This window comes from Podarcis liolepis, assembly GCF_965112155.1.
Source record: "Podarcis liolepis genome assembly, chromosome: 5".
Taxonomy (NCBI): Eukaryota; Metazoa; Chordata; class Lepidosauria; order Squamata; family Lacertidae; genus Podarcis; species Podarcis liolepis.
This window is the reverse complement of record NC_139556.1, coordinates 64,358,689-64,382,507: the sequence shown is the minus strand read 5'-3', so window position 1 is coordinate 64,382,507 and position 23,819 is coordinate 64,358,689. Positions and strand designations below refer to the sequence as shown.

Sequence of the window (23,819 nt, the reverse complement as noted above, 5' to 3'; positions counted from 1 at the left end):
TATGCTCAGTTTTTACATCCCTTGCTATCATATATTCCAATATGATATGCTCACATTTCCCCAAGGTTCTCACCATTTTCACTTCATAACCAGAACAGGCAAGGATCAAATGGAGCAGCAGGATAGGGCTGTTACTCTGTCAGACAAGCTGCATATACTGAGCAACACAGGTTAGAGCACAAGTTATATGTAGCCAGCGAAACTTCTAAGTCCACCAAGTAATGGGTCAGAAGCAGTTGTGTGCAGACCTGATATATCATCTCAGGAGGTATATTGCCTTCCTGGAATATGTGTTCAAGATATGATGGAGAGGTTGATTAAACTCATAAAACCCACTGACTGAAATCTATTGCCAATCCATTTGTGAGCCAATGCTGCAATCAGAAGAAATCTTGAACAGATCAAGGTTCTGGGCAGGAAGCTAAAGGATTTGGGGACACAAGTTGTGTTTTATCACTCCTTCTTGAGGAAGACTGCCAAAGAACTTTTAAGGGAGGTCTGGGTACACCACCCACATTCCCAGCCAGTTACTTTTTGCCACTCAGTGAGCAGTACAATGGATATTGAAGGGAGATAAACAGCTGGCTGGCTGGCAATTTTGGAAATGTACAGTCCTCCTATTGAATCTATTTATTATATTAATATGCCACCCTTCAAAATGGATTCCAGGGCGGTTCATAACACTTTAAAATATTCTGCCTTCACATAGCATTCCATTCATCTATGTCAATCAGGTTCTACTGCATCTATGGGAATATTCTGCAGATGGGTGGTGACTATGTTAGACTGGATTGTGCCCAAAAGTGATTATTCTAAAATTAAAAACAATAATCCAAGCTGACAGTTGGCTTGATTTTTTAACTTTTATTCCCCCTCCTCCCATTTTTCTGAATAATTTAAGAGTTTGGGGAGATTCGAAGCTTGCCACGATTTTGTGGGGTTTTGTTTGGTTCTAATAAAGGTGTTGCCCAACTGTGTATGTACACGTGTATATACTCTCGAGTGAAACAAGGCTTTTCAGTTACTTGCGAGTAAATCCCCTTAAACTCAGCGGAACGTACTTGTGGGTAACGTGCATCGGGTCCTGTTGAAGGGCTGCAATTTTTTGTGCTTTTACTTGGAGAGAATAGTACTGTATTCATTAACTGTGCAAGTGTCGAGGTTGTTTTGGGTTCTTTAGAGAAGGCCAATCTGGTTATTCCGGCAGTGCTTTTCCTTACTAAAATAACGAGCCCGCCCAGGGAGGCCGCGTCTGCCTGCGAGTTTCGCAGCGGCGACGGGCCAACAACACTCTGTGGGCGCTCAGAGACTTCCCTCGCCGTCCTTCGCGCGTCCCAATCTGGGCGCCGAGATTCAAAACAGGTTCTGCGTTCGCTTCAGGAAGCTCCGCCAAGGCCTGGCGTAAGGAGCGTGCAGGGCCGCTGAGCGTTGTTTTGATAATGGTGAGAGGATGACGTTCTCGAACGCCGCGTCTCTCTCGGGGGCAGCGCTACCGCTAACCGGCTTTAAGGAAGACACTGGGCCTTGGTTGGGCTCGCTCAGCGCCTCCCGAGCCCCGCCCAGCTCGCTTGGGAAAGACGGCTCGGGCGCCCGACGAGACGCGAAGGGGGTGGGTGTGCTGAGAGAGAGGGAAAGAGAGAGGGAATGGCCGCGCATGCGCAGTGGCAAACCCAGCGGCCGCGGTGATGGCTACGCAGTGACGGTTGGATCTAACGGTTGCTATTGACGTTGGGGCTGGGGGGGGTGCGGTGGATGGTTCTGACGCCGAGAACGGCCGGGAGTAGCGAAGCCGTTGGCCCCGCGGAGGAGGCCCTGGGAGCCGCGCGGTGATGCGGCGGCGCTGAAACTCCGGGAGGAGGCGCCTCCCCCCCCGCCCCTACCAGAGCCGGGCCCGGGCCGTAGCCCTGCGCGCTGGGTTCGCGGATCCTGCCTCGGCCCCTCCCCCGCATGCGGGGCCTCCCCTCCGCCTGAGGCGCCCCGGGAGGGCGAGCGAGCAAGGCCGGCATGGCCGGCCGCCTGGAGTAGCCGCCTGGGCCGCCGCCGCTCGGCGCGAAGAGGAGCTGCGGCGGGGGAGGTGGCGGCGAGGAGGAGGAGGAGGAGCAGCAGGCCCCGGCTCCGGCCCTGGCTGTGAGGGCGCTTCGATGCGGGGCTAGGAGCGCAGCCGCCCCTCGGCCTGCCTGCCCTGCCCGGGCGCGGAGCCGCGCTTTCTTCTCAGCCCGGAGCCGTCGGCCTCAGCGTCTGCGATGAACCCGGTGAATGCTACAGCCCTGTACATCTCCGCCAGTCGCCTGGTGCTCAACTACGGCCCCGGAGAGGACCCGCAGTGCCTGGCCGAGATCGGCAAGCTGCTGCCCTACTTCCGGCAGTCGCTCTCTTGCTGTGTGTGCGGTGAGTGAGGCGCTTTCTATTGTTCTGGGCCGCGGGCGAGCCGGCACCCTCCTTTTCCCTCCCTCCGTCCGTCCCTTTGGCTCGGGCTCGCCTCACTCGCTACACCCACTTGGAAATGGGCAGGGAGCAAAGCCTCCGCCGCCTTTTCGGGTAAACCTCGCTTGGCAGCCGAGAGGCGCGCGCGCCCCGCAGGGCGACTCGCTCTTCCCGCCCGAGAGTTGTGAAAGTCCCTTCTCCGCGCTTCCCCCCGCAGCCCGGCCTCCTTGAAACTGACCGGGAAATGGGCTTGTCGGCTCCTGGAGTAAATGCTGTCACTGACAGGGACACCTTGGGAAGGAGGGGGACACAGACGACAACAACAAGAACCCGAGTCACATGTCCCTCCTTTGCCGCTCTGTGGACGAGATGGGCTTCTGAAAACTTTGATCTTTTTATAACTCTTCCTAATGGGGTTCCATACTTTGCGGGTTCGCTCAAGCGGAATAGCCTATGTTGATTTGTTAGGACAAACCTTTTTTTTTTTTTTTTGGCTAACACCTTAAAGACCAACTGTGTATGCTTACTTGAAAGTAAGCTTTATTATGGTCCTGTACTGCCAAGTAGGCGCGCATAGGATATCAGGCGAACACTTTTAGTGTGGCATAAGTTTAGACTGAGGATGAGAATGTTTTGCATATGTGTATAATCGGTCTGTTACTCTGTGAAGTTAAAAGTTTTGGCAGTAGTGCATTTGGGAAGCTAAATATGTAATGTGTGTTTGCTTTGTGTAACAACGCATTTGAAGTGATTATATATATATATAATGTTCGCTGAGTTGGTGAACAAGGCAGTAGAGCTTGAGGGAAAATGTTGTATACTGTGAGGGAGGGATAAGGTCATTCCTGTACTGATGGTGTTCAGTTTGTTTTGATAGTTGGATAACAGACGTTCTCGTGAAGAAACACTCTAACCAGAGTATTGCATTGTAAGGTTGAGCATAGGAGTACAGACTTCAAAAAAGGCAAACAGTCTTAAATTGCATAGGGACATTGTAACATATTCTTTAATCACTCTTTATCAATGTTCTGATATCTTCTGGTCATTGCATCTCAAAATTAGCAGAAATAGGTTAAATATTTTAACTGCTACCTTTTAGAACAGAGTTTGTGAGATTGCTTTTTGCAAGAGGGAACAAATTTTAGACTGTGTGTCAGGTCCTTAGCTCTTCATTCACATATTCCATTTTTAAAAAAAATCAATTACATTGAAGGTATTAATTTAAAATAAAACATAACTTCTGAAGTTCATCTCCAGTGAATAAGTGAGTGGAGCTGACTCAAGGCACCATGGCATCTCAGACAGAGAATTCAGGTAGCTCCTAGTCCTCTGCAGTGCATAACTTGTCATTCCCAAACTTAGTCGACACATCCATTTCTTATTGCTATGATCAAACATTCTATTAAAGCCATTAGTTTACATTAAATTAAACAAAGTTTAACATAAGTTCTGTGTTTAAACTCTGTTGTGAAAAAGGAATAATATGGGTGATTTTCTACTAACATGTCCTGTCAGTACAAGGATTTATGCTTGTGTAGTGGCAATCTCCCCCCCCCTTTTTGCTTCAGAGGGTTAGAACACATAGAGCAGGTTTCAGGGTTGTGTGGTGGGAGGAGAGGGGGAAAGAACATTTTGTTGCACGAGCAGAAATAATTGTACTGGCAGAATGATTGCCATAATGCTATGTTGGATTTCACCCTATATGGTTAAATACCTGTCCTTTTCATTATGTCCATGGAACTCTTTGTACCTGAGGCAACTGATTCAACCTTGTGATAGGGCTGGCATTTGACACAACTGATACATTGGTGAGAAAATCTGGCAAAGCTAGCACATGGGTCAGTGATCCTCAACCTTTTGGACTTGTGGGTATGTGGAATCCTGAGAGAATTTTGTGGGCACTAGTCTCAAAATAGCTGCTGTGGGGCATGGAAAAAGAGAAAACATGGAAATTGGATTAAAAACAGATCCTCTTGTATTTTCATGATTTTTACATGGAGCTTCCCCTAGGACACCATCAAATGATGGATGATATATGTCTCCTTGGATTGATCTATAAGAATATTATTATTATTATTAGCATCTGTATATATACCTGCAGGTCTCAGAGCGGTTCACAAGATAAAATCACAATGTAAGAACACAAAATACATAATCAAAATAAAAACAAAAAAAGGAATAACCCCCCCCCCCATTTTAAAACGGCATTGGATATCAGTCAGTCAAAGGCCTGGTTAAAGAGGAATGTTTTTGCCTGGCGCCTAAAGGTCTATAATGAAGGTGCCAGGTGAACCTCACTGGGGAGAGCATTCCACAAACAGGGAACCACTGTGTTGCCACTCTCCAGACCTCTTGTGGTGGAGGCACATGAAGAAGGGCCTACACAGATCCAGTGCTTGTCACTGCCACCATGGTACAAAATGGAGATCTTCAGAACAAATCCATGTCCCATGGTAGCTCTGGCAAGCACTAGATAGTTGGTTTTTACAGTGCAATCAGTAGAAACCAATATCGGCTGTAATTTAATGATGTTTCATAGGGATATCTTTGGGAGAAGAAAAGGCTAAGAAGTAAACAATACACAAATCCAGAGTGGAGTCTCTAATAAGACAGTTGGATGGTGTTTTGTATGCCTCCTTCTGGCAACTCCTGCAGCCAAGCTGGTGCCAATCTTATTGCTTTACTTTTCTTTCAGCCACATCAGTAAGGCCTAGATGGGGGTCTTGTCGTCTGGGCAGCCCAGGACCTCCATACACACTGCCCAGGCTTGCGCCTGGGGAGGTCACTTCAGTGCTACTAATGCAGTGGTTTGACTTCATCCCTGGAGTCACACTCCATTGTCTTTTGAGACAGACGGATGCCAATATAGAATCATAGAATCAGTGCTGCATGGAATATAGAATCGTAGAGTTGGAAGGGACCCTGAGGATCATCTAGTCTAATCCCCTGCAATGCAGGAATATGCAGTAGTCTCATATGGGGCTTGAACCTGCAACCTTGGCATCATGCTCTAACCAATTGAGCTATCTAGTTCTCCAAAGGGCATATCTTGTAAAAAATGATTCTTGCAATGGAGCCTTATTTTTGTTCCACGATGGCACATCCGCCACAGTTCACTGTTCCATCATTTTGTGGATAGCCTGAGAAGGGAAGGGAGAGTGACCAATGAGATGGGAGGGGCATGTTTAAACTTTTGGTAGATGCCAGAGAGCAAAGAGAAATTGATCTGAGAGCAAGAAAAACTCTTCTAGACATCCAGTTTTTGTTTCTGTGGGTTCCGGTGCTCTTGCTGGCACAAACCTATTGGAAACGAATATAGAGTGGTACCTCTGGATGTGAATGGGATCCGTTCAGGAGCCCTGTTCATATCCTGAAGCGAATGCAACTCGTGTCTGCACGTGCACAGCTCGCGATTCACTGCTTCTTCGCATGCACGTGACGTCATTTTGAGTGCATGCGTGAGCGGCGAAACCCAGAAGTAACACGTTCCATTACTTCTGGGTCGCTGCGGAACGCAAGTCGAAAATGCTCAACCTGAAGCAATTTCAACCCGAGGTATGACTAAAAGCACAAGACCAGACCAATGTAGGTTAGCAGTAGCCCTGACTGGAATCACTGGCAAAGGAAGGTGGGTGTGGGGTGTGTGGTACGCACCGGGTGTCAACCATGAGGGTGGGTGATATCGCCATGCCATTCCCCCATGCTCACTGCGTGGGCAGCTAGCAGCGCCACCCCCACTCTCCCGGTGGGTGGCTAGCGGTGCCCCTCTCATGCTCTCTGCGTGGGCAGCTAGAGATGCTTGCCATGCAGGCGGCTAGCCCTGCCTCCACAGGCCGGCTAGCTCCGTTCCCGCGCCTCTTCGGGTGCTGGGACAGGTAGCTCTGCCCCTGACTGGAATACATGGTGTATTTTGATTTACTGAGATTCTGTTACTCCATTGCTTGATGCAGAAACAGCTGGCTTGAATTTGATTGTAGAAAATTACTTTTTCCATTGTAAACCAAATGCTCTGTGGTCTTTTCTGAAAGTAAATTTTATTCCCTATCTACTGTAGGATTGCTTACTAAACTTTAAATGCTTCAATTTTGGAATCAGTATGAACATTCTGTTTGATGTTGCTGACAGGATCTAGTTTAACTGGATCGTGCTTTTCACTGTTCGTCAAAATCCTATGTGGTCTCCTGTTATTGTGGTTGCTTTAAAAGGGCAGTTTCAACTGCTATATACTTGCAGTAATGCTCACTATGTTAAACATAGCTTCCATGTTTTTATGCCATGTTATTCCTTCTAGTCCACACCAGTGGCAAAGGGTCAGGATTGAGGACCTGATAGATGGGACCGAGGGACCACATTTGGCCCATAGACTGGAGGGTCCTGACCTTACCTTTGCTATAGGACAGAAGAATAACAATTTGAGGTGTTTTGGTTCTCCTAGAATCATAGAGTTGGAAGGGACCCCAAGTGAGTGGCCACTGGGCCTGCTGCCAATAAGAAAGTTCCCAGGTATCTCCTTTTTCAGGTCTGTTAACACATTTTCCCTTTTGTTCCAGATGGTTTCAAAGTAATTAAGTTGGAAACACTAGCAAGGAAAAGATATTTGTGTTGGAGCTGGACATTCTGGTAGTAAATAGAAATACACTGATTTTTATTAATGAAATTAAATTAGGCATAATTCTTAGAACTGGAAGAACTGATAATTTGTATGATAGCGTAGCCATAATTGCTTAATAATAATAATAATAATAATAATAATAATAATAATATTTAAACCTCACCCATCTTACTGGGTTGCCTCAGCCACTGGGGGTGGTTTCTAACACATAATAAAACATCAAACCTTAAAAACCTCCCAATACAGGGCTGCTTTTGGGTGTCTTCTAAAAGTTGCATAGTTATTTATCTCCTTGACATCTGATGGGACGGTGTTCCAAAGGGAGGGCACCACTACTGAGAAGACCCTCTGCTTGGGACTGATTGGTAAAAAAAATGTGTTGAATACCAGCTCTTCCCTAGTTTACAATGACTGTTCATACACAAACAATATTTTTATGATAGTTAACCTGGTACTGAACAAAGTCCAAGATGAAATAATGACTCTTCTGCAAATCATCACTTCAAACATGGGTTCAGGAAGTGCTAATCCATAAGTATCTGTCTAGGATGCATGGTATGTCATGGAGACTTGGATGCAGTTTAAAATGTAAGGTGAATGGAATTGATGGCATGTTAGAACCAAATTTCAAAGGCTATTATTGTTACAGAAACACACATTGATTAAGCAGGATATAAATTTTAATAATACAGAATCAAAGAATGTGCTCCTCTCTGTGAAATGAAGAGTTTTGTTTGTCATTTGGTACAACTGTATGTCTTCCTGTAGGGGAGAGAACTTATTTTTTTAGCACTCAAAGGGCAATATTTTATATTTGGAATTATGAGGCTGTATGCAGTGTTGCACAACAGTGGAATCCAATGCAACAAGGGAAACCCTGCTGTAGAAACAAACCACAAGACTTAGATTAACATTACATCTGAACAAGAATTCATGGTTTGTGTCTCTCCAAATAAGCCACAACTAAAAGCTAAGGTTTGTTCTTAGCTTACCCTTCACAATAAGCCATGATTTAACTGTTTATTGTGACCTGTGAACAGGACTAGTGTGTCAGTTGCCTGATTTGCAGCATATGAACATAGCTTTGTTTCTAAGTGAATACATGGTTAATCTGTGATGTCTTTAAAAAGACTGGTGGTGTACTTATTTTGTTCTTGAGAGTTTGCTTCAATTGGTGACTGGAAAAAAACTTTTACACAGAATGGAAGATTAGAGACAATTGCCTAAAATATATTCTAGGATTTAGAGTAATATGGCCTATGTGGAGCTGCACCATAACACTCCTAATCTACTGCATATTATATGTGTGAGGGCAGAGTGATGTAGGCACATGTTGGGCATCTTGATCCCCAGATCTAATGCACCTCATACACTGCTGGTTCTGTGTTGTGGTTGCTAAATGAACTGGCTGGAATCCTGTGCTGCAATGTGTGAGAGGAGGGCAGTGTCAGATTTGTGTTGAGGGCTGTTCATTGCATGTAGTAGATATGACACCTTTTTCCCCCTGTGAGTGGAAATGTGACCTCAGACGGTGGGGAGGATCCAAATTAACCTAGTGACTGCTATTCCCTAGCTTATTAACCTTTCAGTGTCATAGTTGCAACAGTGTCAGTTTTGTGGTGATGTAGCATCAATTGCTACATTGTTACAATACATGGCTACGCAAACATGACAGTTCAATCATGTTGCAAAACCCATTGTGTTAGTTGCAGCAGGGCTATAACTTCATAATGTCACATTATCCTGCACAAGGAGGTTTACTGGTGGACCTGTTTCAATCAAATGGGGCAAATGGAGGAAAGTTTAGTGCTCTAGAGAAGTTTTAAAGTAGTGTTTGAGGAAGTCGATGTTCTCACATTGGTATCAGTTTTTAACAAAGCCTGGAATCTATAAAACTTCAAGCTAAAAGAAAACAATACCGTATGAGCAACTAGGGGGATGGCATGCATAATAGGTAGCTTTCCTTTTGTTTCATGTGATGTAAGATATGGTGCGATATTTTCCATCAATATTGTATTTTTTTAAAAAAAATACAAGCTCCTGTAGTTTTAGAGGAAAATCCATCTTTTATTGCATGGTTGGTCAGTGTCTGCTGAAGGCTTCAAAACAAAATAGTCCCTTGAGCAGCAATTGAGAGGGGGATTTCTGTACTGCCAGAGTAGGCAGAAGGTAAATCCAGATCTACTGTAAAATATTTGGATGACACAGTATATTGGTAAGGATTTCTGACTCCGTCATTTAACAATGGCAACAGCAAAATGACCCCCCAAATTATACTGCTGAAATGAAGAAAAATCGAGTGGTGGGGTAATTAGAATCAATTATTGCATAGGATTGTGAGCTGAATTCAGTTTTGGTACTCAAAACAAACTTGAACTCAGAATATTTCCATTCTAAGTGTATATCTTTTGCAAATGGATCCACTTGGTAGCTCTTAGAATTCTAGTAAAAAACCAAAGTTGATAAGGCAAGTCTGAAGGGTGCCTACCCTTACTCCTAGATCTTCACTTTCCCTGTCCGCTAGGCTTGCGGCTCTCACATTTCTTTTCAACTTGACTTTTTCCAGTCTCAACTTTGTAAAATGCTCTTAATCAGGACTCAAAGTTTATAACCAGAATAAGGATCATTTTTACAACCAGAATTAGAATCTGCATAGAAAACTATATAATATATTTTTAGGAGATTCTTGATACTAAATGTGGTTGTCCTGCACTGAATCTTACTACCGATTTTAAGACTGCTTTTCCTTAACAGTTGCCAGCTCCATTTCTTTCACTTCCTCACTTTCCATTAGTTCCCCTCCTGCTACCCTTTTTAGGAATTCTCTCGCAAGTCAGCTCCTCAGTATGTAGAAGTGCTCAGATCATAGTGATGGCAGTCTCAAATCCCTTTCTCCTCTTTGAGTGGAATGCTGCTATGCTCACAGCTTCCTCTGAGGAAGGCCCTGAGAAATGTATGTTTTGGGCCAGAAAGTGTCTGGTGTCCTTACTTGATTTCTATGCTTTCAGCTTTTTATTAAAGTTCCAACTTAACTTTGATACAGTGTACTGAAACAAAATTTCGCACATCATTCCTTCAGTCTGCTTTTAGGTCATTGATGGGGAACCTCCAACCTGGTAGCCAGATTAGACCTAGCAGGGGTGCTATTGGCTTGTGAGGCTATTTCCTGAAAACCAAGCCTAACTGACAGCAGGTATGGGGAAAGTAAAGACAAGGGGACAATCAGGAGTCTTAAAGAACACTGAGGGAGGCTGCAGCTATAAGAAGTAATTGGCAGGGGCAGCAACTTTGCAGGAATCAACTGAATGAAAAAGTTTCTAATTGAACATCCCAATGTAGCCAGTCCATGCTTGCAAAGGGATCTTCCTTTGCAACCTGGCTTGAGTTCAAGCCGGACTGCAAAGGCAGAAAATAAAGAACTGGGAGCACAGTTAGAGTGCACTCATGTTTCTTTCCTTAGAAGCTGGCTAATTGATGTTGTGACATAGAATTGTAGAGTTGGAAGGGACCCTGAAGGTCATCTAGTGCAGTCATACATAACTAAATCATACCTGGCAGATGATCAGCCAACCTCTGCTTTAAAAACTCCAAGGAAGGGGCATCCATATGTTGGATATTCTCTCTCTCTCTCTCTCTCTCTCTCTCTCTCTCTGTGTGTGTGTGTGTGTGTGTGAGAGAGAGAGAGAGAGAGAGAGAGAGAGAGAATCATTTGTTCCAGAAACAGATAAGTCGTTTCAAGAAGCAGCAGAAGTCTGAGATTGTTTTGATGCAAGGATATTTTTTGTGGGAACTGTTCTTTGGACATGCGCGGTATGACAGCAAGTACTGATAACTATGGTTCTGTGTAACTTGTAACTTGCTGTGAGTCTCTTGCTTGTGTCTTGTGGTGCGAGAAACAGAGAAAGAGAGTCTTGGACTCTTGTTGGACTCTAAGCATGCCTTGACCACAGCAGTGGTGAATGTCTATATATATTTGCTACCAATATGCTTTTATACCTGTCAAGTAAACTTCTACACTTGACTGAATCTTTATGGCATCCATGACTGTTTATTGCCTACTGTGTGTACCTTCAACCCTGAAGACACTTCCAAGGAAGGAGCTGCATTGAGATGTAACTCTGCTGAGTATAAATACAGGCACACACACACAGCAAAAGTGATGCCGGACCCAATCCTTATAAATCATCCATCAGAGGTTGATGGATTGATCCAACACTATATCCACCTCTTGTGGGCATTTGCTCCATCCCTCATGGGACAGCACTTTAGTTATTTGAAGATGGCTATCATGTCCCCTCTCAACCTCCTCTTTTCCAGGCTAAATGTACCCAACTCCCTCATCTGTTCCTTATAAGGCTTGTTCATCTTGGTCAACCTCCTCTGCACATGTTCCTAAACCAGATTATCTTGGTGGGATGCATGATGGGACAGCACCCACTGTAAGCACCCCCTGGGGAACTACAATGTGGCATAGCTCCCTAGTTTGTCCTCAATAACTGTTGGGATCTTGAGTCAGCTGTAATGTCTGACCATAGAGCGTGTTTGGTAGACCACCATGTAGACCAGGGTGGTCTATCCCATGGCCTGAGGGCCTCATGTGACCCTCAAAGCCTTTTATTGGCAGTCCTCAACAACATTTGACAACCCCACCCCCAGAAAAGACTCCCCACTGCCTTTCCAAAGCTAGGTAAAGAGGCATTGGGCTTTGGGAAGGTGTGTGGACTCTGACAGGGTCCTAGAGTACACCTGCCTCCTTCCCAAAGCTTAGTTTTCACTTTCCGAGCTTTGGGAAGGAGGTATGGGATTCTAGGGCCCTGCCATAGAGCCTTGAGTCTCCTTCCCAAAGCCTTGCTTAGCTGGTTAAGGGAATGCAGCGTGAGGGCCTAGGGTGTCTGTGTATGTGTGTGTGTACATTTTTTGCCTCTCCCACCCCCGTGCACAGCCTGCGGGTTCTGTGTCAAAGTACGCTTGCAACTGACTTGGTATGAAAAATTGGACTACCCTGATGTAGACACTCTACCACATGCACTCTGGTTGGCAGCAGGAAATAGTGCTGGATCAAATAAAGGCAGTGGGCAGTTAAAATCAGTGGATAGTTGGTTGGGGTAATAATTGGCAACATCACAGCATATTTGAAGGTTATATTGGCTGCGTGTCGAGTTGCAGCTCTGCATCCAGAGAAAAATCAGTCTCACACCAAGATAGGTTCCGAATTATGGCTGCTCCTAGGGAAACATGGCAGCTCCTAGGGCTAATGCAGCACAGCTTTTATTGTGTGAAAATCAGAAAGATACAAGCCAAGTAAGGATACAAAAAATACAAGTCAAGCAATTTGTTCTAGCCAGCAGATAAAGACCTTGGTACCAAACCATGCGAGCGATCAGACCATACTACGTTAGCCAATCATATGGGACAGCACGAGCTGTTCACGCGCTATTCATGCTCCAAGGATGCTTCTAGCTATGAGATCACCCTGTAACAATAAGAACTTTGCTCATGCTCTCATGTACAAGCAATCATTTTCCCACATGTCCTCTTTTCTTATTTATATTGTTAGAGGAAAAGAGGGACCATTAGTACACTTCATTGCCTAAGCGTCTACACTTTGCAACATAAATTCCTCTTGTAACCCCTGTGGTGGGCCGTGGTCGGTACCACCATGCAGTGCATTGGGAAATCAAAGAGGGTATGCATTGAATGCAACAACACACCACGACGAATCCAGCAACACATGCAATTACAATCAATAATACTTTTCTTAACCATACTCCATTGGGTAACCAAGAAGACAACCACTCCCATGGATCAAAACCTTCAGGTGGATTCAAAGGATTATGAGCTATCATTTGTTCCATATAATCAATAGTAGCAGAGATATTGGTCGATTGATCAGTTATATACATGCAGCAATGAGAATGAATTAAGGCACAAATTCCACCTTTAGAAGCAAGGATCACATCTAAAGCATAATGATGTTGAAGAACTACATTTCTTATTTCTGATATTTCTTTGTTAATCATTTTTAAAGCCAAAATGGTGGAATTAAACAAATTTTCTGTCCAGTTTGCCAATTTATGCAAATCACGGTAATTCATGGCTGCACCTAAAGAAGGCAGAAGGGACCTAGAAATGGCTGTCCCTGTATATTGAGAAATAGGTGATTGTACTTCCCTTCTGTTACGCAAACGGACCTCTGGGAGCTTATCTATTTTGTATATCAGGGGTATCACTATTCCTAGAGTGTAGGTTCCAGAAAAGGCAAAGGGGATTACTGCAAGCAACAAAACACAGGTGATAAACTTATACGATTGTCCTTCATATTATTGCTAATCTTAAATGAAGCATTTACTAGAATGCTAGAATACCACCACCCAAAAACCCTCAAAGCTTCAAGAAGCTTTTAAAAATCATTTTTCTCAGCAGCTAAAAAAAGGCACTAGCCAAGCATATTTCGCTTCAAGCATATTCCACTTGCTGTAACTAAAAAGATTGCAACAAGGTCGAGAACAGAGCCCATTGTCTTCGTGGGCCGTGTTAAAAAAACCATATTGCAAGTTGCTTTCTGTCCGGGAACCATGCCAAAGCACAAAAATGAAACAACTGGAACACACTAAAATCCCTTCACCCCCTCCCTTGCCAAGAGTCCACAATAGTTCCAAGACAGCCCTCTGTACATGCTCAGAGGAACACATCATAAGGCAGGACTCCTGAGGGAGGAGAAACAAAAATATCTGGGGGGTAAAATCCAAGCGATGTCAATAAGGATGAGAATGGTAAATTAGTCCAATGGCCACTTCCAAGCAACCTGTGTGATATTTCATGGCTCGATTATTGGCATGTAAAAACCACAATCCAGAAGAAGTCACACAACCATTTCTGCAGATACAGGAGCCCATTTGCTGTAAATAAGTCTGATGTATTGCTCCTTGTACTGCTGAGTCAAAAGTCCAAGCCCAATGAAGCGTGATGATACAGATGGGATGGTTGCTATTAGGAGGCAGCAAAACTGTAATGATGTTTGGTGGTTGAAGTGGCTTCCCAGGGAAAAGGGGGGCCAATGCAGTAGGGATGAAGATGGCCATTCAGCGTGCCAGGAAACACTGGAACAGCTGTGGAAGGGCCTCTTCCATTGCAGAGGTGGTTGTGATCTTTTCCGCTGGATTCTTGTGTCCCTTAAGGGCAGAAAATAGTGGAGACAAAGTGGAGGTGGGCAGGTCCAAATAACTCTTTATCCAATTCAGCTGTCCAAGAGTTTGTTGTAAATCCACCAGTTTAAGATCAGGAAACTGTAGTTGAGGCGTGACTGGAATGGCTGCAGATGCTGTCAGCTTGTGTCCCAGGCACGTAATGCGTAAGGTCCGCTGGATTTTCTCCTTAGCCACTGTCCATCCAACAGGTTGTATCCTTTGCAGGATTTTGGGACACGGCGGAGGACAAGGCCGTGGCTAACAGGCTGTGGCTAGCAGTGCCCACTGACTGGCAGGCTTTAAGCATATCAGCAATGGCTATATTTGATGTTGCCATTAGAAGGCGCAGCGCTTGCTTAGAGTCCTCATTTCCATCATCAAACACAAGGTGGCGTACAATCAGTTCTTGTGTTGCCAGGTTCTGAACTTGCCGCTTGAAGGTATTGTACAAGCGATCAACAAATTGTCCATAGGGCTTTGCAGGATCCTGTCTGATGCTTCCCCATCGGCCATCTCGCTCATTCATGCCATCAGGGACAGAGGCCAGAGCCTCTTGGGCTGAGGCTGTGGTGGCTGCCCAATACCGAGGGTCGAGAGTTGGCTGTTGGGCAATGGTAAGAAAATTGCCTCCTCCCGTCAGCCCATCGAGAACATCGGTTTGGGTCAGCATGACGGGGGCTGGGGGTGCAGGAGCAATCACAGGAAAGTGATTTGGAGTATCAGAATCAAAAGGCAACAACGGAGCAGTGGTACAAAGAGTCTCTTCTTGGAGAGGAGTAGTGGAAGCGGTGCCAAATGCCTTGGGCGGAGGGGGTGGAAGAGCAGGGGGTGCTGCAGAATTTGAAGAATGCAGGGGAGTGACAGGAGGAGGCGGCGGTTTAGGAGGTAGGTTTGAGGCAGGCAAAGCGGGAACCGGGGGGGCGTTTGAAGAAGCTGTTGCAGCAGCCAGAAGAATGTTTGAAGGAGTTAAGCACGACATAGCTTTGTAGACGTTACTCCAGGCATGCAAAACCTTTACATCAATCTGCGGATGATTTTGAAAGAAGTGTCCAATTTTTTTCCAATCGTCTAACTCCCAGTTTCCGTCCTGGGGGAACCACGGACAGTGAGTGTCCAGGGCTTTTATAAGGGACTTAAGGTCAGCTTTCCGAACAGCAAGGTTGTTACTGGCCAAAAGGAATTTAAGGTCTTTTAAAAAAATTTTCTGTGGTGCAGAGAGAGATTTTCCCATGATTGCAAGAGTTGCAAAAAGAGCAGGGAGCACTTACCGAGGGATCCGTAGGAGGATGAGAGAGAGGCGCCTTTTGCCCTGTCCGGGCGGAGATAAGTGCTGATAAGTCCGTAACGTAGTCCAGAATCACATTCACACGGGAGCTCTCACCGGGGATCCACTACGTGGATGAACGACGCGTCTGCAGCCCTTGCGGGGCGAGGTGAGAGCTGAACGTTGTACACACGGGAGCACTCACCAGGGATCCACTACGTGGATGAACGACGTGTTGGTGAGTGCTGAAAAACAACGTGAAGTTCGAAGGCAGTCACACGGGAGCACTCACCAGGGATCCACTACGTGGATGAACGACGTGTTGGTGAGTGCTGAAAAACAACGTGAAGTTCGAAGGCAGTCACACGGGGCACCAATTGTCGAGTTACAGCTCGGCATCCAAAGAAAAATCAGTCTCACACCAAGATAGGTTCCGAATTATGGCTGCTCCTAGGGAAACATGGCAGCTCCTAGGGCTAATGCAGCACAGCTTTTATTGTGTGAAAATCAGAAAGATACAAGCCAAGTAAGGATACAAAAAATACAAGTCAAGCAATTTGTTCTAGCCAGCAGATAAAGACCTTGGTACCAAACCATGCGAGCGATCAGACCATACTACGTTAGCCAATCATATGGGACAGCACGAGCTGTTCACGCGCTATTCATGCTCCAAGGATGCTTCTAGCTATGAGATCACCCTGTAACAATAAGAACTTTGCTCATGCTCTCATGTACAAGCAATCATTTTCCCACAGCTGCGGAGCAGCAAATTTGGTTAAATAACAGCAGAAGAAGATTCATGATGATAACCTGTGGTCCACAGGTTGCCCTTAAGTGTGTTAAGTTGAGAGTTGATTTGCCTTCATTAAAATTTCAACTCTCAATTAGCAGGGTTTTGTTGCCTGTAATTCAGTGAGTCATTAATAGTAGTATTGTCTAAGATTGCTTCCAGCTCATTTATGCTCTTAGAAAAGTTAGGTATAGAGCTTATCTGTATCTTTGTTCACAAAATCTCTACTACTTTTGTGGTGGTTATACTTTTATATATGTAGTAAAATGGGATGGAGATTGGGCTCTGGCATTGCAAGCTGCTAATAAGCCGGCTTTCTTTAATAATTATATTGCTCAACTTACTGTTGGCATTTAGTAAATCTACTGTTTTCCCTTAAATTAATAACATAGTGGATGATCGTCTGTTCCTATGTGCAGAAATGCACATGTTCAAGCTGTGTGTGCACAGGAGGGAGGATGCAGCAGGAGACTGAATTGTCCCTAATTGATTTTTGTGCGTATACTTGCAATTTTTCTTAGCCTGCTGCTTCTTTTATTTCAAGCTTTTCTCATTTTAATAACTTGCAGTTTCATTTATTGTTTATTTTTCTTCCTTTCTTTGATACAGAATAGGTAACTGCCTTTGTTGTATTTTCTGAGGAAGGGTTTCAGGTCCTTTGACTTGCATCATCAAGTTCTCTCTCTGTGTGTGTGTGTGTGTGTGTGTGTGTGTGTGTGAGAGAGAGAGAGAGAGAACACACACTATATGATACACACAGGCCATTTTTAAGCATCTTTTATTATTTTGCTCAGATGACTGCTATTTCTTATTGTTTGTTTAATATTAATTGCCTAGCTACACATTATACTTGTCACATGTGAGCTCTTTTTGTACAGTATTCTGAAGGATTCCCTGCCAAGAGGCAGAGAGCAACATTAGAGGGGATGGTAATTTCTTTTTGAAGGTACCGTAGATACTACTGGCTCTTTCTGTCTCTCCTCTCCTCTGCCTTTTTCCTCTCTTCTTAGCTGCTTACTACATATCCCTATGATATGGTTAGAAGAGAGACGAACTGTGGAACTTAGCCACTAAGTGAAGAAAGAGCAACAATTCATCCTTCACTGTTTGTGTGATTTCTGTCCCTTCCAACTCTCTGTCCCCTTGTTGTGGACCCGTTGGAACTCTCATCAGCTAGAGCAGCCTTGCATGGTGGGACTGCACTCATGGGGTAAGCATAGCGCATAGCAAAGCTCCATGTGAAGAATTTATGAGAACGTTTCAGCTTTATATCACAACTATAGCTAAAGTATTAAATAGCAGGTGCAGGTATCTTTTGGTTGACATGTTGAAAGTATTGAAAAGCCGATACATCTGATAGCTTTTCAGATGCGTGCGGTAATCTCTTTCTTACTGTCTCCTGGTTTTTGAGCTGCAAGTTAGTGATTGAGTGAAGGAAGATGTGGAAGTGATGATGGACAGACCTTGTATTCTTTGTGTTATTTTTATAATTTATGTTTGCAAAAAGTGATTTAAAAAACATATGTAAATCACCCAATTGTTAATCTCTGTTGACAAAACTAATGTGGGAAGTAGCCCTCTGTTCTTCTTTTCTTACTTGTGACTCAATGTTGTGTTTTTCCTTTCCCATTTGAAAATAGGATTGGTGAAAGTCAGTGAAATTCTTAATTCAAAAAACTTTCAGTTCTCCAGCAGGGGCAGGTACATTTCTGCTGCCAAGGTATAAGTATATTAAAAGAGTTGTGCCACCTTGCTGAAATTACTTAATTTTTGCCAAAGAATTTACAATGCCTTGCCCAAAAAAGTGCAGGGCATTTTTCAAGGGCTTATACCACTCTAGTAAGCACTAGTTTGGTGCAACTACCAGAGAATACATGGGAGGAGCAGGATTTGATCAGTCATTTGCTGATGGTTGCAAGAATTCTGTAATATGAGCAAATATTTGTCAATGATTGCAGAAGTATAGAATCTCCTGGGCTTTGCTTTAATTGTAACAAAGCCAAGTAAATATGGTGGAGCACTGAGAGTGAGAATATTTGTTTGGTGACAGATCTGAGTTTTTAAAATACTTTTTTTTCCTTTTCATTTTAGGAGATCTGCTGCAAGATCCAATTGCACCCACCAATTCCACATGCCAGCATTATGTATGCAAAACCTGTAAGGGCCAGAAGATGATGATGAAACCATCGTGTAGCTGGTGCAAGGACTATGAGCAGTTTGAAGAAAATAAACAGTTAAGCATTCTAGTGAATTGCTATAAAAAACTATGTGAGTACATTACACAAACACCACTAGCACGGGATATTAAAAAAGCTGCTGAGACTTCTCCAGATCTATTGACTTTGCTTAAAGATGGCGCTGCACTCCATGAAGATACAGAAGAAACATCTGATGAAGCTGTTGCATTGTGTATCACACCTTCCCCATCACCTTCAACCTCAGAGCATGCTCATGAGCCTCCAGCATGCCATTCTTCTGTTCCTGAAAGCACACAGGAGTCTGATGTGAAAGGCTCCACTATTAATGGGTTGCCCAATTGCAATGGGCTGTCAGTAGATAAAATTGGAGCAAATATTCCTTCTCCTGAACAAGCAAATACAGTTGATATATGTAGCCCTGCACTGTGCATAGAAACTGACGATAATTCTAGCAATCTTCAGCCTGGCCAGTGCTTAAAAAGTGACGATATTTCTAGCAATCTTCACCCTGGACAGTATGTAAAAACTGAAGCTATTTCCAGCAGTCTTCAGCCTATCTGTGATGCTGTTTCTCCTAGTGACTTGTGTGTGGCAAGCAGTGATACCTGCAGTTTCAGCAAAGACACCACCAAACCTGGTGATTCTCTTCTACTTAGTGTTGAGGAAGTGCTACGGAGCTTGGACTCCAACACAGAGGTCTGTGGTCCTAATCTGCAACATAGCTTGGAAACCAATATATCCAACGGCCCTTTTTTGCAGCTTTGTCCTCCGCCTCCTAGCCATAGCATGTTCATGTCAATGGGTGCTTCACCTTATGGGATTTCATGTACAGCTGTGACACCGAAGGCGGTAAAATTAAATAGAAAGCGATCGCGTTCCGAAAGTGACAGTGAAAAGGTTCAGCCTCTTCCCATTTCCAGCATCCTTCGTGGCCCAACGTTGGGAGCCTCAGCCCCGGTAACAGTGAAACAGGATACAAAGATGTCTTTGCAGCCTGTAGCAGCTGTACCAAATGGAGGCACCGCTCCTAAAATAGGCAAAACTGTACTCTTAGCAAATAAAGGCATGAAAAAGACTCTAGACCACACCGCCAAGAAACCCCACCCGAAATCCAAAACAGGAATGCTGAAAAAATCAAGAGCTGGCAGTCATGTGCCAGGTGGCCTAACAAAAACGGTGTACAAAAAGCCACAGGAAAAGAAGGGGTGCAAATGTGGTCGAGCCACCCAAAATCCAAGTGTTCTTACATGTCGTGGCCAACGCTGTCCTTGTTACTCGAACCGTAAAGCTTGCTTAGACTGCATATGCCGTGGCTGCCAAAATTCATATATGGCTAATGGGGAGAAGAAACTGGAGGCATTTGCAGTGCCAGAAAAGGCCTTGGAGCAGACTAGGCTTACCTTGGGCATTAATGTGACAAGCATTGCTGTGCGCAATGCCAGCACAAGTACCAGTGTAATTAATATGACAGGGTCACCAGTAGCAACGTTTTTAGCTGCCAGTACAAACGATGATAAGAACTTGGACGAAGCTATAGACATGAGATATGACTGCTGAGTCATTTTTTTTCTTTTTGATCTTTCTCTCCTGCCTTTGGTAGGGGGACTGCTATAATTTTGAGGGCAGCTATGGTTCTGTTTAACTTGCCGGAGCTCCTGCATATAGATCACTTGTATCAAGTGTTTTTCATTGCTATGTTGTGTGTTAGTGTCTGGGAAATAGTTTGACGGTAATTGCGGAGTTACCCTGAAACTGTCTTTAGTTCTTACAGCACCTCATAGTTTCAGATCAAATGCTAATGTAAATGATTTATAATACACAATTACTTTTGGGCAAATATTGACCTTGTACCAGTTCATGCTTTGTGCTTAATCAGAGATTGATTGAATATACAGCAATGGTTTCTAGTCAGTCCATCACAGTTGTGGTAATTTATTATGTACCCATGTTTAGAGTCAGTGTCCCAGGAAATCAGCGTCAAGCTCATGCTGCAGTTGTAGTAAAAATGTCACAGCCAGTCTTCTAATACCACGCTATTGTGGATAGGGAGATTAGTAATTGAGCACTTTAAACTTGTTCAAAAATTAAAGTCATTTTAATTTTCCATCTAGTGTATGCTGTCCTGAAGCAAAGAAAACTATAAAACTGGGCCCTCCTGTCAGATTTGAACACTCAAGATTCTCAAATATATGTTTCTTTTTCTCTAGAGTAATATTTCAGAAATAGTAATAGAAGTTCCATTGTCATGAAGCAGCCTTTGAAGACTTATTATTATTATTATTATTTTATTATTTTTGGAAGAATTTGCAGATTGATGTCACTAGTCTTTTGCATTATGTGTCATACTGTAAATGCTAATCTTCAAGATATTATTGTGGAGTTCGTTATGAAATAGGTAATGTATATTTTGGAATGTGCTAGTTAGCTACAAAATAAAAGCAATTTAATTCTCATGCCAAAATTACTGAGACATCATTGTATATGTTAGTTTTTAGCTGTTGGCAAGAGCATACCTCCTCCCGCTTCACACAAACATGCTTGGAATAATAGCAGCATGATGACACTGTGAGGGCATTGACTTTCTGCTGAGGTCCTCCCATGCAGCTACTACTTCAAGATCCTAGTGCCTGCTTCCCCCAGCCTTGCTTGCATAAATCTGCTACTATCTGGGTGGAGTCCTGGATGGGATTAGACACCAGCTGGATGCACCAAGATGAGACACAGCAGGGCATTGGTTGAAAGTGACTAACATGCTGCTGTGTGCCCAAGTTTGGAACAGCAGGGATGTGCCAAGCATGGAATTGGTGTGGATGTTGCAAGTTAATCTTGGAGCCCATCGGAGCTGTTCTACCTTCTGCTCCACACACAAGCTTTTATCTTTAGCTTATTTCGAATTATACCATGAAAGAAACAGCAAACCGTAAAGTTGAAAATATACCACTTTGTATCATCCTCCTATTGTTGAGATGTGTGCCTAGAACCGGGTTAGCCAGTGTGGTAGCATCCAGATGTTAGATTGCAACTCCCATCATTCCTGACCATTGACCACGCTGGCTGGGGCTGATGGGAGTTGTGATCTACATCACCTGAAGGTCACCATGTTGGCTACCTCTGGTCTAGCATGTAAGTTCCTCAATTTGCGTATCTATGGGCTGACTAGAATGGAAAAGATTACCCTGCTATTTTAAGGACAATAGTTCAATAACCTGTTTGAAGGGAAGTGATGCCAGAATTTCTAAAACTCCTTTACATTTGCCATCTAGTTGTTCATTAAGTGACATTGCCAGGGAATTATGACATTAGACACTTTGGATTGGGCACAAAGCATGTACAATGATGGTTACTAGGTCTGAAAAGTAAGCAAAAGGTTTTGGACACCAATTGGATGATGCCTCCTTTTTGTTCTGTAGTGTACCATGGTGTCATTTTATGTGAATGTGGTCAAATAGCGTTTTTGTTGGCTTTTTGGTTTGTTTCCCCCCTGTCTTTTCTGTGGGTAGGGCAGGGTGTGTGTGTTTGGGGGGGGGGTTAAAGCCATAGAAAGAAGGATGTGATGTACGTGTTCCGTATGTACTTTTTTTGTTTCTGTTTTGCAAGAAGAGTTGAAAAATATTTTTGATAATGAGAGTAAATGGTGGAAAATGCTCTTTAGTATTCTCGTCTCTTTTTTTTGCCAGCCCAAACTCCTGAATTCTGTGTTTAATTTTGAGGTTTACTATGTCCTATTAAAACATAATTAGTTAAATATTTGTGATTTTTGTGTGGACCAAATGGGATCTGCCGTTATCTACTTCAGTGTTCTAACCTTTACTTATTAGTGTAAATCCAATTATTATTTCAGTATCTGTAAGAAGACTAATCAAACAAACCAAAAGCCTGGAGTGCTATTCCCACTGCCTGGGTATTTTCTGCAAATGTCTGTAGAACTGTTAAGTTTTTTTCCAAGACTGCTACTAGTATAGTTCTGGAGCTCCAATATGTCATGAGTATGCCTTGGTCCCCAAATGTGGGAATGACTTCAATCTATCTCACAGCTATACTAAACAGTATTCCAGTAGCTGGTGATTAAAATCAACTGTTCTTTGGAACTGCTTATTGGAGATTCCAGATCTTTAATGTATTGCTGGTGGTAAATTCAGGTTTGTTTTAAAAACTAATTTTCTTCTACACTGCCAACATTCTTAAACTGTGTATTAAAAATTGAGCTGATTAATAAATGCCATTTTTTAATTTTTATTTTGTTAAACTACCCAGGGAAACAATTTGATACCATTTAATACTCTGAATACTTGGTTTCTAAAGGAGACTTTTTGTTTCATTTCATTAAAAGTTGTTTTGTTAATTTCCTGCAGCTTCAAAAATTTAATAAAGCAATGGGGATAACTCATGTTGTTAATAAGAGGACTGTCAAATCAATGATCTTGCATCCCTATTCTTGGGTGCCATTTTTTCTATGTTGCTTCCTAGACTGCTTTAGCAAAGAGGTGCTTCTATAGTCATTTGCCAGAAGGAACAAGAGGATCACTTTGGGCTACTTTGCATATACATTATCTTTTTTTTTTTAAGTTGGTTGAAAAATAGTGTTTGTAAAGTACAACATAAGTGTTTTTCCCATAATAAAAAACACTTGCACTGCACTACAGAAAATGCCACGTAGGAAAATTACTAAAACCCAAGCATGGAGTCAAATGAAGAAGGCAGAAAAAGGCACTTTGGAGCAGCTGTGAGCACTTGAACACATGTTTAATTCTGGATTTAGGTATCGGACCAGGTTTGTGTGATCCCAAAAGAAGCCCAATTGTGCAGAAATCAAGATTCAGGACAGGCAAAAGAATGTACCTCTTAACGCAGCACACAGTACAGGATGTAGCCATGGCTTTAAAAGAGGTTTATACGAATTCATGAACGATAAGGTCATCAGTGACTATTTATGTTCTCCCTCCATTTCAGGCACTGCTTTTGAGTACCAGTTGCTTGGATACCCAGGTAGGGAGAATGCTGTTACGCTGTCATGGCCCTCTGATTGGCCACTTTGTGAAAATAGGCTGCTGGACGAGATGGGTTTTTTGTTTGATCCAGCAGGCATTTATATTAATATGCTCTTACCTAATATATTGTAAATACTTCAAAATCAGAAAGTGTACCACATAGGCATTATAGATGGTAGCTGAATCTCCCTCTTGAAGAAGAGTCGCTGCTACATTCCTAATTGCTCAAACGCAGCACACCTGCTACCCATTGCTATCTGAGCTATAGATCCAGGAGACGTACTCCATGGTGCAATTTTTTCTCTAGGGCAGTGTAATCTACCTCCCCTGCTTGAGCCAAAACTTTTCACTGATTT

At 43.5% G+C, this 23,819-nt stretch overlaps 1 protein-coding gene across 3 annotated transcripts; it reads left to right on the top strand.

Moving 5' to 3' along the window:
• The first annotated feature begins 954 nt into the window (after positions 1–954).
• Positions 955–22,120, top strand: MSL2 (MSL complex subunit 2). Of its 3 annotated transcripts, none has more exons than XM_083506457.1 (3): positions 8,738–8,799; positions 10,127–10,229; positions 18,369–22,120. In XM_083506457.1, the coding sequence occupies exon 3, from the start codon at positions 18,449–18,451 to the stop codon at positions 20,030–20,032; it is 1,584 nt and encodes a 527-aa protein (XP_083362583.1). In that variant the 5' UTR covers positions 8,738–8,799; positions 10,127–10,229; positions 18,369–18,448; the 3' UTR covers positions 20,033–22,120. The 3 variants fall into 3 exon arrangements, with proteins under 3 accessions (XP_083362581.1, XP_083362583.1, XP_083362582.1); XM_083506456.1 differs by lacking the exon at positions 8,738–8,799 and adding an exon at positions 8,829–8,990; XM_083506455.1 differs by lacking the exons at positions 8,738–8,799; positions 10,127–10,229 and adding an exon at positions 955–2,388.
• The last annotated feature ends 1,699 nt before the right edge of the window (positions 22,121–23,819 follow it).